At 42.6% G+C, this 17,730-nt stretch overlaps 1 protein-coding gene across 1 annotated transcript in view; it reads left to right on the forward strand.

Moving 5' to 3' along the window:
* Positions 1 to 17,730, forward strand: part of LOC132873633 (ubiquitin carboxyl-terminal hydrolase 32-like) — an 89,374-nt gene that overhangs the window by 60,060 nt on the left and 11,584 nt on the right. Inside the window, exons 23-32 of the mRNA XM_060909380.1 lie at positions 2,180 to 2,354; positions 2,534 to 2,685; positions 2,770 to 2,887; positions 7,051 to 7,259; positions 7,454 to 7,638; positions 9,075 to 9,161; positions 9,245 to 9,365; positions 9,540 to 9,731; positions 10,173 to 10,410; positions 13,055 to 13,449. Of these exons, the coding sequence (XP_060765363.1) occupies positions 2,180 to 2,354; positions 2,534 to 2,685; positions 2,770 to 2,887; positions 7,051 to 7,259; positions 7,454 to 7,638; positions 9,075 to 9,161; positions 9,245 to 9,365; positions 9,540 to 9,731; positions 10,173 to 10,410; positions 13,055 to 13,449 (1,872 nt within the window). The remainder of the gene's footprint in view (positions 1 to 2,179; positions 2,355 to 2,533; positions 2,686 to 2,769; positions 2,888 to 7,050; positions 7,260 to 7,453; positions 7,639 to 9,074; positions 9,162 to 9,244; positions 9,366 to 9,539; positions 9,732 to 10,172; positions 10,411 to 13,054; positions 13,450 to 17,730) is intronic.

Raw genomic sequence — 17,730 nt, forward strand, 5'->3', positions numbered from 1 at the left:
CAATCTAGTGCCCAGGTAGTTTGGTATATTGAATAGTTGATTAGCTTAAACATAATGAACTTTTTTTTTTTTTAAGCTAGAATATGAGCAGCGAGAGTTGTATTGCTTTAATATTGTATGAATGGAAACCAGGAAAGCATAGTTCTGAGATCATATGCCCCTTTTCCACCAAAGCAGTTCCAGGGCTGGTTCGGGGCCAGTGCTTAGTTTGGAACCGGGTTTTCTGTTTCCACTGACACAGAACTGGCTCTGGGGCCAGAAAAACCGGTTCCAGGCTAGCACCAACTCTCTGCTGGGCCAGAGGAAAGAACCGCTTACGTCAGCGGGGGGGTGTAGTTTTTAAGACCAACAACAATGAGACTGCGAAAGGTCGCCATTTTTAAGCGACGAGAAGCAGCAGCTGTACAAACGCGAAGTCATCCATTATTGTTGTTGTTGTTGCTGCTGCTGCTTCTTCCGTGTTGTTTTTGCTTCGATATTCGCGCCAAGGTTTATGTAAACGTAGCGACGTAACTGACGTGTACAGCAACGTAACTGACGTATACAGCGACGTAATGATGTGGCTCTGCTGAGCACCGTGAGCTATGGAAAAGCAAACTGGTTCTCAGCTGGCTCGCAAGTTGAACGAGTTGTGAACCAGCACCAGCACTGGCCCCGAACCAGCCCTGGAACTGATTTGGTGGAAAAGGGGTAATAGTGACAGCAGCTTGATGCAGATCTAGAGATGCAAGTCGTACTTGAATTTGCATTTTGTATGTTTGAATTAATTCTTAACACAGGGCTGCTGATTTCTCTATTCTGATTGGTTAGAAGGTGTTAAGTTTTTGTAACACCACGGCTCTGACAATTGTGCCGGATGCAAGTCACAAGTTTATATTCATGTGCATTCTGATACCTTATAGCTTCTATAAATAAATAAATCTAATTCGCAGGGATATGTCACACTAATCTAATTATATTTAATAATAAACAGTTTTTAACAGCATGTTGTTATGTAACAAATAAAAATATTAGTGCTGTCAAAAATGTCGCGTTAGTAACGCGTTAACTTGACTCAATTTTAACGGCGATAATTTTTTTATCGCGAGATTAACGCTCTGTGACATGATGTAGGTTTTTCATAAGCTTTTGAAACTGCCAGGAACTTGGAACAGAGACTTTGCTAGAAAACCGATAGCAGCTAGACTGTAATGCCACGCCACGCACAGCCAGAGTCCTCTGCCCTCCCCCAAAGAACCAGCGCGGGCAGGGCGCGCAAGTAGAGATGGGATTTATGGCTCTTTGATGGGATCCGCAACTTTGTGATCCGTTCTTTGAAAAGAGCCGTTCAAAAGACTGGCTCATTTGGCTCTTTTTAAATATTTATTCAGTTTTAAGAAGACAGCGTCTAAAGAAGCCAGATCCCTCTGAACTGTAAACTCAATGCTATCCCAGAAATCCTTCCTGTAATATGCAAATTTGGCCGCCTCTGATTGGACAGCGCGACGCATCAACAGGCAGAAAGTGTAAAAGTACAAAATGTGTTAAGTGAGCTGAAACAGTAAAGATCAGATTCAATGCAATATTTATCAATGAACAACTTAAAGTTAATATAATAGTGTACTTTATATTATAATCAAGCATGTCAAGCCTACCGTCACTGTGTAACCTGTCTCTCTGATTAGATTAATCAAGCAGTAGATCATTTCACTCATGGTTCTCTTGCTAGCCTCGGGACGAAGAGCCCCGGTGCTCAGCTTAGGTTTCACTTTGCAGTGGCTGTGTCAAGACGTGTTATGCTTTGCAATAAAAAAAAACATTGGTACAAAACAAGCCCATTCACTTTTTTATGCTGGTAAGAGAATTACAATGGTTTTTCATGTGACAAAAATGTGCGATTAAATTGCGATTAATCGCGAGTTAACTATGACAGTCGCGACATTAATCGCGATTAAATATTTTAATCGCTTGACAGCACTAAAAAATATATAATCATTAATATAACTGACATTGAGTTTTCCACCATGGGAAAGTCTTTTGTATCTTCGTTTTATAGTGTATTTATAAATGTAAAGTAATTTTTGTGTGTGATTTTATTTTATTATAAATGGCTGAGCCGTTATTATTACTGGGTCTCAATCACTGAAGTTGTGCTCTTTAGCGATCTCACATGCATCTCGTGTTAACTGTGTGATGTCAGGCATGGGAGAATCATTTGAGAAGGAACCGCTCTATCGTGGTGGACCTGTTCCATGGTCAGCTTAGATCTCAGGTCAAGTGCAAAACCTGTGGCCATGTTAGTGCTCGCTTTGACCCATTTAACTTCCTTTCCCTTCCTCTGCCCATGGACAACTCCATGCACCTTGAGATCATAGGTAAGTTTGCGACAACGTGATTGCATTAGTGAGCTTGTGAGATTTACACAGTTTCTTTTTAACAAAATGAATCAAGTATGATGGTCAATTATATGGTGTGCCGTGTGAGGCACTGTATGTGCCGACTTAACACCGCTTGTGTTACTTAACGCCGTTTGTGTTTGGGTATCTCCTTGCAGTTATAAGGCTCGATGGCTCAACGCCAGTAAGGTACGGGCTTAGACTCAACGTGGACGAGAAATACTCCGGCTTGAAGAGTCTGTTAAGTGAATTATGCCATCTGAGACCAGAACAGATCCTCCTGGTGGAGATCCATTTGTCTTGTATTAAGGTGCTAATTGTAATTCTGCAGCCTTCCTATTTCCTGAAAGCTGTGCTGTTTATATCTCATCATGACTAAGTGTTTCTCTTACAGAATTTTCCATTAGATAATCAGAAAGTGCGGCGTGCTGTAAGTGGCTTCCTATGTGCATTTGAAATCCCACTACCCTCTACACCTACGCCAGACTTCTCACCTAAACATGGAGGCTCTGGTGAGAACTGATGAACCCTGTACAATTGAATTTGATCAGTAATACCCCTTTAGCTTTTGCAGCATGGAGGCAGTTTTAAAGTTGGTAATGTCAGTGTTTCCTCTTCGACTGGTGCCATAGACTTTAGCAGCAGCTGATCAGGTCATTCGTACGGAAGCCGCGAGAGGCCCTTCATATAATCTTTTTTTTTTTTATTCACCTTGTTATCCCGAGATAACGACATAATTAATTCAGGATTTTGAGAAAACAACACAACTAATTCGAGATCTCGAGAAAACAAAACAATTATTCTGTGATCTCGAAAAAACAAAACAATTATTTCATGATCTCGAGAAAACAGCTGAGATTTCTAGCAGAGCTGCGCCCCCCCTGTGGGTCAGACAACGAAGACTTAGAAATTGGCAGACATGTAACAGAGCAGAAATGGCTATACAGAATGAGAAATAGCCCCAAAGTCAGCATATCACAAGTCTCTTGGCGTCCCTGAATGAACCATTTCTCAGCTGTTTACTCGAGATCACGAAATAATTGTTTTGTTTTCTCGAGATCTCGAAATAACGGTTTTGTTTTCTCGAGATCTCGAATTAGTTGTGGTGTTTTCTCGAGATCCTGAATTAATTATGTCATTATCTCGGGATAACAAGGTGAATAAAAAAAAAAGGATTATATGAAGGGCCTCTCTTGGCTTCCGTACATTCGTCTATTTATTTATTTTATTTAATTTTGTGGCTATTGCCTCATAGAAGCAAAGCGAGGCAGTAGCCACGATGTCACTGTGTTGTAAGAATGAGTGTAACAATAGTGCACTGCGCATACGCATAAGTATTACAATCATCAGAACGGCGAATCATGATCTCGCGAGAAACCTCGTTATAACTTCGTAGTATCGGGAAGATAATCGGCAGATAAAAAGATCAACGAAATTCACCTCGTGGTTCGCCAAGGCTACTGATTCGATATAGAGTAAGAGGTGTTTATTTGAAGAAAATTTACCTTTTGATTATCACGGCTTTTGTTTGGTCCTTCTGAAAGGTCAAATGAAAGGTTTTGTAAGGTTTGTTTTGGGGTTTTTTTGGCAGATGTATTGAAAAGCCGATATCAAACTTCTACTATTCGTTTTAATTTTATTTTTTATTTTAGTCTTGACATGACACTTGTGAAACACAATGTGTTCATTAGTACTAAATAATGCTTCTAATGGCCCTTTTCCACTACCCTTTTTCAGCTCACTTCAGCCCGACACGGCTCATGTTTCGACTACCTTAGAACAGCACGACTCAGCTCGCTTCAGCCCTGCTTAGCACCCAAAACTCGCACGGTTTTGGAGTAGGGCTGAAGCGAGCCCAACCGAGCCGAGTGGGGCTAGAGGCGTGAGCAGACACTCCCCTGTGCACTGATTGGTGAGGAGGAGTGTCTTCACATGCCCACACACGCCCCGTGAGCACGCTGGGATCTGTAAACACCGCAAACCCGGAAGAAGAATAATTACGAATTACGAGAATTTCTGAAGCCTTATGCGCCTCGCCTCATCTATACGCTCTTGCCAGTATCTGTTGGCGTTGTCGGTGACAACAAGCCACAGCACCAAGACCAGCAACACTAACGACTCCATGTTTATTGTTTACTATCCGGGTCGTGAGACTACCGCTTAAAAGATCACTCATGTCACTGTTTGCGCCGCCTAATGACATCACGTGACGTCCACCCACTTTCGCTAACTCCACCCAATGTGTCCACCCACTTCCAGCCAGCACGGTTCAGCGCGGTTGTAGTCGAAATGCAACTCCAACAGCCCCACTCAGCTCGACTCAGCCCAACTCAGCCGCGTTGGTAGTGGAAAAGCGGCATAAGACAATTCATGAGCAAGTGCTTTCTTACTATTCTGAAAATAGATATAGTTCACAAAGCTGTATTTTGAACAAAACACAGTAAACAAAATTGGTAACCAAAATACTACAAGGCCCGATGCTGCTCACAGCTTGGTGATGCTTGTAAGAGATGAGGCGAGTATCACTGATAGCATGTGTGTATACACTACCGTTCAAAAGTTTGGGGTCACTTTGAAATTTCCTTATTTTTGAAAGAAAAGCACTGTTCTTTTCAATGACGATCACTTTAAACTAATCAGAAATCCACTCTATGGACCCTTTTCACGTGACGTCACGACAAACGCAGCCGCCATTTTGGACATGTACTACCAGTAGTTTACCACAGCCAGCATTGAGGAACGGCAGCAAAAAAAGTGTTTATTTTCAGCAAGACTTCCATCATGCCACTATATTGTTGTGCACCTGGATGTAGTAACCATCAACACACAAGGCAAGGGTTATCATTTTATCGGATCCCGACGGAGAAGACGGATAGCGGCCATTAAAAAAAATTAACAGATTGGCAGCCCTCGGCATACCAGCGCTTGTGTAGTGACCACTTTGTTGGAGGTAAGACGCATAAAATTAGCCAGAAAAGGCATTACATTGCTGTTAACATTCTGTGGCGGCGAGTGTGTAACCAAATAGGCTAAAATAACCCATTGTAACCTCTTTGTTCTTCTGTAGTAGCTATTAGCTAACGACATTAGCTAGCGTTGTGTTCCTTTGCTGTTGGTAGACTGTAGGACAGATCAGAGGCAGTGTCCTACAAACAGTGCTTAATTTGAGGGGAGCAAGCCGGAGCGCGCTCCGGAACCTCGGGCGTTGGCTCCGGCAGCTATTTACACTGGATCCGGTGATCCGACACCTCTTTTGACTATGTAACAAAAAAAAAAAACAACCCAAATAATTAAATAAAAAAATGCAAGTTTATTTAGTGTTAATGTTTGATTTTGATATCTGCCTTGTTGGTGATTTCTCTCATGAAGCGACATCCACAAAATATCTGCAAATGAACTTAATTTGCAGTGTTATTACAAAACATGCCCAGAAACGCAGCGCCCCGCCCCCTTTTTTTCCGCACCGGAGCCGCTCATCCTCTGCGCTCCGGGACCTCCCACTTTACAAATTAAAGCACTGCCTACAAATAAGTGTTCAAAACAAGAGGAACATGTATTTGTCTCTTAAATCCAGGCCGTTCCCTGTAATCTGTAACACTGGGTTGGAGAAAGTAATGGCAAATAGTGAGTGCACAAACCGTAGAAGGTAAACTGTACACAGCGCCAGGGCAGTGTGATGGTATGTCTACTTTTAGATTGTGTTAGCTTATCAATGAACACACTCGTCACTCGATGAGTTTCACGTCTTTACGATGGATACTTAAATGTGTGTTAGGTATTATTGTTGCAGTCTAAGCAGTCATTGTAGCAGCTAGATGAGCGAGAACCGAAAGGGTCTGTGCCATAAACCGTTATTTCTGTACGGCGTTGCTAATGTGTCATTACTGTTATTTCTCCCTCTGCTCGCCCTGTAAATGCCCTACGTCGCTGGATAGCGAAGGTGTTTTCTGCATCTCGCTCCTTTTTCTTGTATGTTCTCCGTTTGTCGCCTTCCTCGCATTCAAACCAATTCGAGCCGAAGTCTGCTACATGTCCAAAATGGTGGTCGCGTTTACGAAGGTCACATGACTGAAAAGGGTCTATACATTGCTAATGTGGTAAATGACTCTTCTAGCTGCAAATGTCTGGTTTTTGGTGCAATATCTCCATAGGTGTATAGAGGCCCATTTCCAGCAACTCTCACTCCAGTGTCCTAATGGTACAATGTGTTTGCTCATTGCCTCAGAAGGCTAATGGATGATTAGAAAACCCTTGTACAATCATGTTAGCACAGCTGAAAACAGTTGAGCTCTTTAGAGAAGCTATAAAACTGACCTTCCTTTGAGCAGATTGAGTTTCTGGAGCATCACATTTGTGGGGTCGATTAAATGCTCCAAATGGCCAGAAAAACGTCTTGACTATATTTTCTATTCATTTTACAACTTATGGTGGTAAATAAAAGTGTGACTTTTCATGGAAAACACAAAATTGTCTGGGTGACCCCAAACTTTTGAACAGTAGTGTATATAAGCTATATTTACTGTATGGATATGGGATCAGAAAACAATTTTATTTATAAGCAGTAGCTTCATGTACCCATAGCGTACCTATTTTTTTTTTCCTTTCCTCAGTTGGCCATCGGATTTTATTGCTTGAATGTAAGATGGTCCCCTCTTAATACGTACTATGTTTACAGAGGACCTCCAGACAGTCTCAAATGTAGCCAGCCCACCAGTCTCCAGTGGTACATCCCTAAGGCTTGACATAATTCCTAAGGGCATGCCAAATACCGTGGTGCCCTGTAGCACAGAAGGCAGCCCTGCCAACGGCCTCCCTAATGGCCACATCATGTTACACCCTGCCAGTCCCTTCACTGGGTATATCATCGCCATCCACCGGAAAATGGTAAGAACTGGTTGTTAAAATAGTTTCTTATAGGCAAAATTGAGCTTAGCATTTCAGCTGAGAATCATACAGACTAGTATGTAGAAGTATTACCGAATGCATGGACTTTATCAGATCACTAATCTGTTTTAAACATCTTTTTTTTTTTTTAGGCATACATTCTCACGTGATTTTTGTTTTGTTTTTTTTCCTAGATGCGTGCCGAATTATACTTCTTGTCATCTCAGAAAAACCGGCCCAGTCTGTTTGGCATGCCACTAATTGTTCCTTGTACAGCAGACACACGCGGTCGTGACTTGTACAACACAGTGTGGACACAAGTGTCTCGATTGGCTAGTCCTCTGCCCCCTCAAGAATCCAGCAACCATGCGCAAGACTGGTCAGTGTCTCAGTTGAGTGACAGAATGGATGATGCTTGTTTTTTTGTTTGTCAGAACTTGTGGTTTAATAGAAAGAAGAGTTGTTGCACATTTTATAAGGAGCATAACACTTAGTGTCAGCTGCACTAAGCTGTCTGACCCCTTCTTAAGGTGAAATTTAAAGTGCATGTCACGGGTAAACTCAGGAGCAAGATCAATGTAATTCTCCTATTTTATATTAAACTTTGGTCAAATATCTGTAACATTTCTGCATTCTCTGCAATTTTTTTTTACCTTGCGCAATACCGGAGAAATTCAGTTGAAATCAAGGCATTTGAGGCGAATTGGTCCGCCTCTGAAAAAACTTGCCATTTGGATTTCCTGGCAAACATTGATTTTCGTGACGTCGCGTGCGGGACGCCTCCTTCTGAATCCTACGTCAGCGCTGGTTTGTTTATGAGAAAACGACCTGGTGGTTTTCTGCAAATTTCTTCAACGTTATCTCGTAATTATTAAAATGGTTAACAGATGTAGCGTAGGAGGGTGTAGCAACGCCAATCTTGATGGGATTAGTACTCATCGTTTTCCAAAAGACCGGACAATGAGAGAGAAATGGGAGCGCTTGGTCTACACAGGCTGTGCACTGAAACTGTGCAAAGCTCGCGCAGCCTGCTGGCGCTTCCGCAGATAACGTCACAAATCTGGCTCCAGACTTCCTTGGGATTTTTCTAGACACGTTTTATTTTATTTTTTTCTGCTGTAGACAGGTGGCCTTGTGCAAAATTACCCTTCTGGATGAGTGTGTAAAGGGACATACTTTCATATAAAAAAATAAAAAAACACGAAATTGGTCCAGAATATGCACTTTAAGGTGCATTTTACTCTAAGGTGTAGGCAGGGTTGACTAAATTTAGTTATTTTTCAATTGCCAGCATGGATGTTTTTTTTTTTTTTCATTAGTTCTTACAGATATTCTTTGTGACAAAATGTATAATAATACAGTCTCATTGTGAAACACCGATTCAGGCAAACCATTTGCTTTACTTCTTGTCCATTGTGCCGTTTTTGCCATGCAGGTCTGGCAACCTAGCTCATAGGACATGCTGCAAAAAACATGCAAATAACAGAGAAGTTCAACGCATTAAACAGGATCTGATTTTATTTTATTTTTTTTTTATTTTATACACAGAGTTTATTTAGTAAGCAGTCCCAGAAGCAGTTTGAATGCTAAACTACATCCTTAATATACTGAATGTTGATCCCAGACCAATTTTGCAGCCGTGAAATCAAATCACATGTTGCTCTGTGCCCTTATTTATATCTGACCTTTACATTTTTCAGTTTCTGTGTTTACAATGTGAACCCTGTGGAAGATTTCAAAACATTTTGGATCGTGGATCTAAAACAGTAACGTGTATATGATGACAATCCGTCTTATTGTTGTCCTTTTCTGTAGTGATGACAGTCTGGGCTACCACTACCCCTTCACCCTGCGTGTTGTGCAAGGAGATGGGAACTCGTGTGCCTGGTGTCCGTGGTACAAGTAAGCGTGAAGGCTATAAAATTCACCATGTGCTAGTGTGTGGATTGCACTGTCAAATGTGACCCTTTGTGTCTTGTCCTTAGGTTCTGCAGAGGGTGTGTCATAGACTGTAATGATGACAGGGCTATAGTAGGTAATGCTTGCATAGCTGTTGATTGGGACCCTACTGCATTGCACCTCCGCTACCAGACGTCCCAAGAGAGGGTAAGCTATGAATAACAATCCAGAGCAAGGCCACTGAGATTTAGAAAAGGGGATTAAAAGGAGGCCCAGAGAGCCAGTTACCTCATGCTGGCGTTGATCACTCATTTTAAATAAAGGGTTCCTTGGAAAAAAAAAAAAGTTGACTTGTCTTATCTATATTTTGGTATTGTTTAGCTGGTGGAGGAACATGTGAGTGTGGAGCAGAGTCGTCGTGCTCAGGCTGAACCAATCAGTCTGGACAGTTGCCTGAGAGCCTTCACTACTGAAGAGGAGCTGGGTGAAAATGAGCTTTACAACTGCTCCAAGTGCAAGGCTCATCGATTGGCCACCAAGAAATTGGACATCTGGAGACTTCCACCAATCTTGGTACTAATAGAGCACTTCTTCCAGAGCACCAGGCACTGCAGTCTCCATGTTAAGCCTTGGTCACAACCGGCCGTACATGCTCCTACGGCCGGTCTACGTGCAAGAAACGCACGGAGGGCGCGCGTGTGACGTGCTGATTTTCGAGCCGTAGACTGGCCGCAGACCGGCCGCAGAGGTTCTTTGTCATGTCAAACAAACTCTACGGGCGCTTACGTTTTTTCAGGTTGCAAGACAAACTTACGGCCAACGTGCATCTTTCTCCATGAACAAAAAAAATCGCAGTGATTTGGGAAATGCCAAAAATCGCACGGCCAAAAAATCGTACGTCCGGTTGTGACCTAGGCTATAATGCAGTCAAGATATAGTTCCCTGTGACTTTCTATTTGTAGTGCATTGCTCTTTTGAATAGGACCATGTTTTGTTTTGTTTCCCCTGGTGCAGATCGTGCATTTGAAGCGGTTCCAGTTTGTCAACAATCGCTGGATTAAATCTCAAAAGATCGTGCGGTTTCCCAGGGATAATTTTGACCCGAGTGCATTTTTGACCCCACGGGAAGTCGACCACAATCAGCAGGGGTGGAGAGGTGGTTTGGCAGAGGACTTGGCTGAACAGGAACATGTGACAAATTCTGGAGATCCACCCTCAACTCCCACATCACTCAATGTGAATAATATTAAAGGTCAGCCATCACAGTAAACAAAGTTCAGACGAATCTGATTCACATGGTCTGTACCACAAGGCTGGGAATGGAAGCAGAGTCCCTGGTCCATTTGTTTTTAAACTTTTGTAAAATGTGTGGGTTTTTATGACAGAAATATTTAGGTGGGGGAGGTGTTCATTTTAGTATGAAATTTTATTATCAGAGTAACAGTAGCATCAGGGTGTTTTCACACTTGGTCCCTTTCAGCCATCTAACCGAACTCAGATCGATGACTCAGCATTTTTTGCGCATATGTGAACACTCCAACCGTACCCAGACCCCTTTAAAGCGAACCGAACTGAGACCACCTCAGGAGGTGGTCTCAGTACGGTTCGCTAAAAAATCAACGGTACGGTTCGCCTAATCTGCGCATTGTGAACAAAAAGCGCACCGGGTTCATTTCGCCTTTTTCACTGTAGTTTAACCTTCTTCGTTTGCCGTAGTTGGTCACGTGACTGTAGCAGGGAAACTCAACTTCCTTTTGGAACTTACCACAGCCGCTTTACAGTTCTCTGAACTTACTGACTGATGAGTCGGCCACAATAATATAACTAATATATATATATATATATATATATATATATATATAAATTTATTTTCCTTAATCCGCACTATTTTGATCAAAGAATACGGCAGGGCAAGCATGGCAGCAGACATTTTGATTCAAGAGAAAATTACCCAGAATTCCGTGCACTGGGGGTCTGAGGGCTCTAAAGGACCTGGTGTGAACAGAAAGTGGACTGAGGCCCCATCAAAGCTTAACTGGACCAGAAAGAGAACCCAGTCCTTTTTGTAATAAATTCACAGTGTGTGAACAAAAAGAACTGAGTTCTTTTTCTGTTGGTCCACTTTTTGGTCCACTTAGGGTGTTTTCACACCTGGTCCCCTTTAAAGGAACCAGACTTAGTCCTCTTTAAGTGGACCAAAAAGTGGACCAACAGAAAAAGAACTCAGTTCTTTTTGTTCACACATTGTGAATTTATTACAAAGAGGACTGGGTTCTCTTTCTGGTCCAGTTATGCTTTGATGGGGCCTCAGTCCTCTTTCTGTTCACACCAGGTCCTCTAGAGCCCTCAGACCCCCAGTGCACGGAATTCTGGGTAATTTTCTCTTGAATCAAAATGTCTGCTGCCATGCTTGCCCTGCTGTATTCTTTGATCAAAATAGTGCGGATTAAGGAAAATAAATTTATTTATATATTAGTTATATTATTGTGGCCGACTCGTCAGTCAGTAAGTTCAGAGAACTGTAAAGCGGCTCTGGTAAGTTCCAAAAGGAAGTTGAGTTTCCCTGCTACAGTCACGTGACCAACTACGGCAAACGAAGAAGGTTAAACTACAGTGAAAAAGGTGAAGTGAACCCGGTGCGCTTTTTGTTCACAATGCGCAGATTAGGCGAACCGTACCGTTGATTTTTAGCGAACCGTACTGAGACCACCTCTTGAGGTGGTCTCAGTTCGGTTTGCTTTAAAGGGGTCTGGGTACGGTTGGAGTGTTCACATATGCGCAAAAAATGCTGAGTCATCGATCTGAGTTCGGTTAGATGGCTGAAAGGGACCAAGTGTGAAAACACCCTTAAAGAGGACTGAGTCTGGTTCCTTTAAAGGGGACCAGGTGTGAAAACACCCTTAGGGTGCATCAGTTGCCCTCACTTTCATAAAATCTGATGCATTTTTGTTTGGGTGTTCCTTTTCACCAATAAAGACATCCTGTAAAATTTTTTGACCATATTCAAAAGTCTAATGGTGGCACCATGACGTTCATTTTTTGCCAAAAAACGCTTATTTAATTTTATGTTTTCGCGTAAGGTTTAAATCACAATGTTGGACTCCATTTATTGATTTCTTGTGACCCAGAGCTCATGTTAAGAACCTTTGCAAGGGATTGAGAAGGATTAATGTGATTCATAATACATTTGTATTTGTTTAAAAGTAGTTGAACAATGATTCAATGAACAGCTAAAACTCAAACTGTGCTTGATAATGTATTTAGAATATGTACTAAAAATGTGTATCTAAGATATTTGGTATACTCTATAAGGTGCCATAATGTTTCATGAAAAGTGATCGAAATTTTGTCATAAAAGTCATAAAATAGCAGCTTTTTCCATAACTTTGAGCTCCTGGTGCCACCATTAAACTTTTGAATTTTGTCAAAAATATTTCACCCAGTGTGTTTTCTTACCAAAAGGAACATAAAAACAAAAATGCATCATGATCGGAGGAACTTTTCATTTTTAGGGGGCAGCTGATGCACCCTAAGCAGCATGTAAAATGGTAAAATGTTAGCATTAAAGACCCAACAGCAAGTGTTTGTGTAATTAATATAATAAACAGCCTACAATAATCCGGTTTTCCATGTCAAGCTATGTTTATACTTAAAAAAAAAAAAAAAGGTAATTACGTGCAATAATTTTAATGAAAATATAGAAATTTGGAAATGCCCGTAAATTTCTTAAAAATTTTAAACTCATTTGGAAAAGTTAGCATATGGATAAAGACTAGACGCTAACCATTCAGCAATGTGCATAGATTTTTACAAAACATGATGGAAACGAGTCAATAATTAGAAATTGGTTATTGAGTTTAATTGATGGTTTATAATATTCTGTGTGTGATCCACAGATTCCCTGAACTCTGGTAGGTGGTTGTCTTCCTCCCTCAGTCGAGGCTGCAGTCCCATCAGCAGCCCTAAAGGTGACGCGTGTAAGCAGGGGCAAAAGAGGGCACCCCGACAGGACTCGCGTCTGCAGCTGTCTCTCAGTAGGGAGAGTCTGGACAGTGGCCGAGAAAGTCCAATGGAGCTGGAGCCCACCAAGCCCGAGAACCAGAACGAAGCTGAAACCACAGGCCTGGACTCCGCACTGGGGGACGAGCCGGCCAGAGACTGTGACAACGCTACGACAGTTTCAGAACTGGAGAGCAATGGCTGCACTGAGGACAGTATAGACCTGGAGGCCTCACAGGACCAAAGAGACAGGATCTGTCTGGAGCCGATCTATGACCTGTATGCAATATCAGTGAGTATCTACACATTCACACTGGTCCTGCATTAAGGCTGGGCAATTAATTGAATTTATTATGATTTCATCTTCCGAAAGAAGATGATTGAGATAAAATGATTATTCCATTTTGCAAATATGCTCTTGCTGTGGCTTTTTTTTTTTTTTTTTAAGTTCAGCTCGAGGATAATGAGAAGAGCTCGTCACCATGAGCAATATTTTTACCTTAACTCCAAACTAATCAATAACAAACCTCATAATCAGAATTACTTTATTAATCCCCGGAGGGAAATTCAAATTTGCTACCAAGCTCCTGAATCAGAGAAGAAGTAAACATGTCTAAAAATAGAAGATAAAATCTTCTGAAAAAAGAATAAATAAAATAAAATTGAAATAAGTTCAATAACTTCAAGTAAAAGGAAAATGAATTGATTCTATATACAATGATTCCTATATACATATATTGCGCCTGAGTTAAGGATGCAGTATACATGGTAACGACAGTGTACCACAGTTATACAGTGGCATTGTACAGCCTGACCGCAAGTTGGTCTAGTGCAGGTGTGGCCAACCAGTTGGAGACCAAGAGCCACATTTTTTACTGTATTACCGCAAAGAGCCACATCATACACATGGGCACACGAACATCACCCATCCCTTCCTCTCTCTCTCTCTCACACACACACACACACACACACACACACACACACATACACCACACACACACACACCTCTGCTCAGCCAGATTAATAGTAAATGTCACACACCAACATATTTACTCCTACAGTACTAAGACCACAGGCTGAGGCCAGTCATTTTTAACAATGAACACTGTGTGCACTTACTATGCATGCTGCTTAGTGGGACTCATGGCATTACCAAAAAAAAGCCACACCATACACATGACCGCACATGAACATCGCCCCCCCCCTCGCTCTCTCTCTCTCTCTCTCTCTCTCTCTCTCTCACAGACACACACGCACACGCTCACGCACCTCTGCTCAGCCAGATTAATAGTAAATGTCACACGGCAACATGAGAGAAATTTACTCCTTCAGTCAGTACTAATACCACAGGCCAGTCATTTACAGCAATCAATATTGTGTGCACTTACTATGCATGTTGCTTAGTGGGACTTCTGACATTCCTTGCCTTGAACAATCCTCTTCAAATCTGGCTTGTATTCCGTCGTTGCCACTCGAAGCAGTTCTTTCACATGGGTTTCAGTCAGAACAGAACGATGCTTTGACTTCACGTGTTTCATGGTAGAGAACACAGACTCGCAGACGTATGTTGACCCAAACATTGACAGTATCTTAAGCGCAGCCCGTTTCACATTCGGGTATTTTTCCAATGGCACACTTTTCCAAAACTCAATGGTGCCTTCCCTCAAAACAGGTTTCAGTTGGTCTTCCTCACAAAGATCGATCATCTCCAACTCAGCCGCAGCCTCATCTGTGACAAGCGGGGCTTTCAAACAGTCCATCTCCGCATTGAATGGGTCGACGAGGAACGTAACCTGTGGCCTTTTCAGTTGTATATCACGGAACCGGGTTACAAAGCTTTCGTGCAGGTTTTCAATTAGTGTTGCATATCTGGCTCCTTGCTTATTCAGGGAGGCAGGAAGCTTTGAAATGAGCTAATGACGACTGACGTATAAGGCAGAATGGCTTGCCATTACGTTCAACAAAAAAGTATAAACTCTCCCACTCTGTTAAAAATGTCCCATGTTCATCTTCATATTTTCGTTTTGCTGTGCATTTTTTCATTGCCATTTTGAGAGGCTACTTGACACAAGATACACCTTGCCCAAAAACTTAGCGATTATCTCACGCACATGCGCATTTGACATGACCTGAAAATACCGTAATATACCCAAGCAAAGCGAAGATGCATTTGACGAAAATACCATACTGAACTCAAGCAAAGCGCACACGCACATAAAAAAAAAAAAAACACAAACTTCGATATGAACGTAAGAGCCGCATGACACCGGGCAAAGAGCCGCATGCGGCTCGCAAGCCGCGGGTTGGCCACCCAAGGACTAGTGGTTAGCGCGTCCGGCTCTCGATTGGGAGATCGTGAGTTCTACTCACGGTCGGGTCATACCAAAGACCATCATAAAAATGGTACTTACTGCCGTCTGGCAAGGCACGCTGCAATACAGATACGAGTGGGGAGTCAAACTCTCGCAGTTACCAGAGGACTAGCCCCCCATTGTAACCCTAGCTATGTAATAGGCGAGAGGCTGAGGGCTACGGAAATGGAGATCGGTGCCGCCCTATGCGCCACATGGCATGGGAAGGACTTTTTGATTGTACAGCTTGACTGCAACAGGTAGGAATGATTTGCTGTGTCTCTCAGTTGTGCAGTCACTGCTGACTTTTATTCCACACAGGACAGAACAGTCAATCCTCAGGCGAGTCATTTACCTGTATGTGTATTATTATTGTTATTAAAATGCTGATTTATACTAATGATGCTAATCTGTGCTACTCTGAGCTTGCATAAATCACTGGTTTAAAGCTAAGGGAGGTAATTTTTGAGTAACCAGCTTGAGTAAGCTAGATTTTGAAAGTATCCAACTGGAAAACCCCACCCCCTCCCTTCAGCACACACTCCAAAGCCACTCCTCCAAAACACATGAACGCACACTAAAGGCCAATTTATGCTGACAACGCAGTCCTCGCAGATGGCGTCGCAGATGGCGTCTGCGTAGCCCCCCCCTTCGCAGACGCTTTGCGCGCACCTCCCAAAAATTGTAACCACCGCAGAAGCCTCGCAGACATCGTCGCAGACAAGAGGGCTCTGATTGGTCCACTCTACATCCGCTGTACACGCACTTCCGCTTCCCTACTTTCCCGGTTTGTTTTGTTTTCACGACTGCCATTTTTAAAAACACGAGCGAAGATGGAGCAGCACGAAGAGCGGTTGATCGAGGAAGTGAAGAAGTACGTACATCTATACGACTCCAGTTCTAGTCATTATAAGTAACCGGAGGATAAACACTCCACTAACCACACCCACCAGCTACTCCTAGCGATTTCGCGACTTTGCGCCCCCTTGTGTTGTGGTAGTGAATAACATCGCGCACGCCTATTACTCCCCGCTCAACGATAAATTACAACTGTCTGCGAAAAGCTATCTGCGAAAGCCTTGCCGCAAGAGCATGCAGAGGCCCTAATGCCCCTTTTCCACCAAAGCAGTTCCAGGGCTGGTTCGGGGCCAGTGCTTAGTTTGGAACCGGGTTTTCTGTTTCCACTGACAAAGAACTGGCTCTGGGGCCAGAAAAACCGGTTCCAAGCTAGCACCAACTCTCTGCTGGGCCAGAGGAAAGAACCGCTTACATCAGCGGGGGGCGGAGTTGTTAAGACCAACAACAATAACAAGACCGCGAAAGATCGCCATTTTTAAGTGACGAGAAGCAGCAGCTGTACAAACGCGAAGTCATCCATTATTATTATTATTGTTGCTGCTGCTGCTTCTTCCGTGTTGTTTTTGCTTCGATATTCGCACCAAGGTTTATGCAAACGTAGCGACATAACTGACGTATACAGCGACGTAATGACGTGGCACCACAAGCTATGGAAAAGCAAACTGGTTCTCAGCTGGCTCGCAAGTTGAACGAGTTGTGAACCAGCACCAGCACCGGCCCTGAACCAGCCCTGGAACTGATTTGGTGGAAAAGGGGTATCAGTGAATCAGACTCCAGCTCAGCATGAAAAATATTCAACCTCAATATCTATTCAGGAAAAGAACTAGAAACAGATAAGAGAAACTGTCATGCATAGTGCAAAATAAGCAGGAAACCACTTATGAGACGATTTAGCTGCAAGAGCTGCACAGACACTTATAAATATCAGGACAAACACAAAACCGATACAACTGCATGGGCACTTCACAAAGATATTTTCAACAACGTTCAAATAAACTTGTAATCTTAGCCAGAGAGGTTCCTCGAAGAGTATCTCTGACTTGGCATCGGAAACATCACAGTAAGATGAGATGCACTACAGAGTGTTACTGTAATGTTACCATCATAGCTTTGTGGTTATTTAATTTTTTTATTTTTAATCAAGCAGGGTAATTACCTGTTAAGCAGAAATGTGACTAACACTACGTTCAGACCGCAACCTGAAACGACCCATATCCAATTTGTTGTGAAATCCGATTTTTTTTGTTAGGCCGTTCACATTACCAATTATATGAGACTTGTATGCGATCTCCAATATGAACGGAAAACGACCCAAAAGTGTCCCGCATGCGCAAATTGACACGTAATAAGCACATCTACGTAAT

This window comes from Neoarius graeffei, chromosome 25, assembly GCF_027579695.1.
Source record: "Neoarius graeffei isolate fNeoGra1 chromosome 25, fNeoGra1.pri, whole genome shotgun sequence".
Classification (NCBI taxonomy): Eukaryota; Metazoa; Chordata; class Actinopteri; order Siluriformes; family Ariidae; genus Neoarius; species Neoarius graeffei.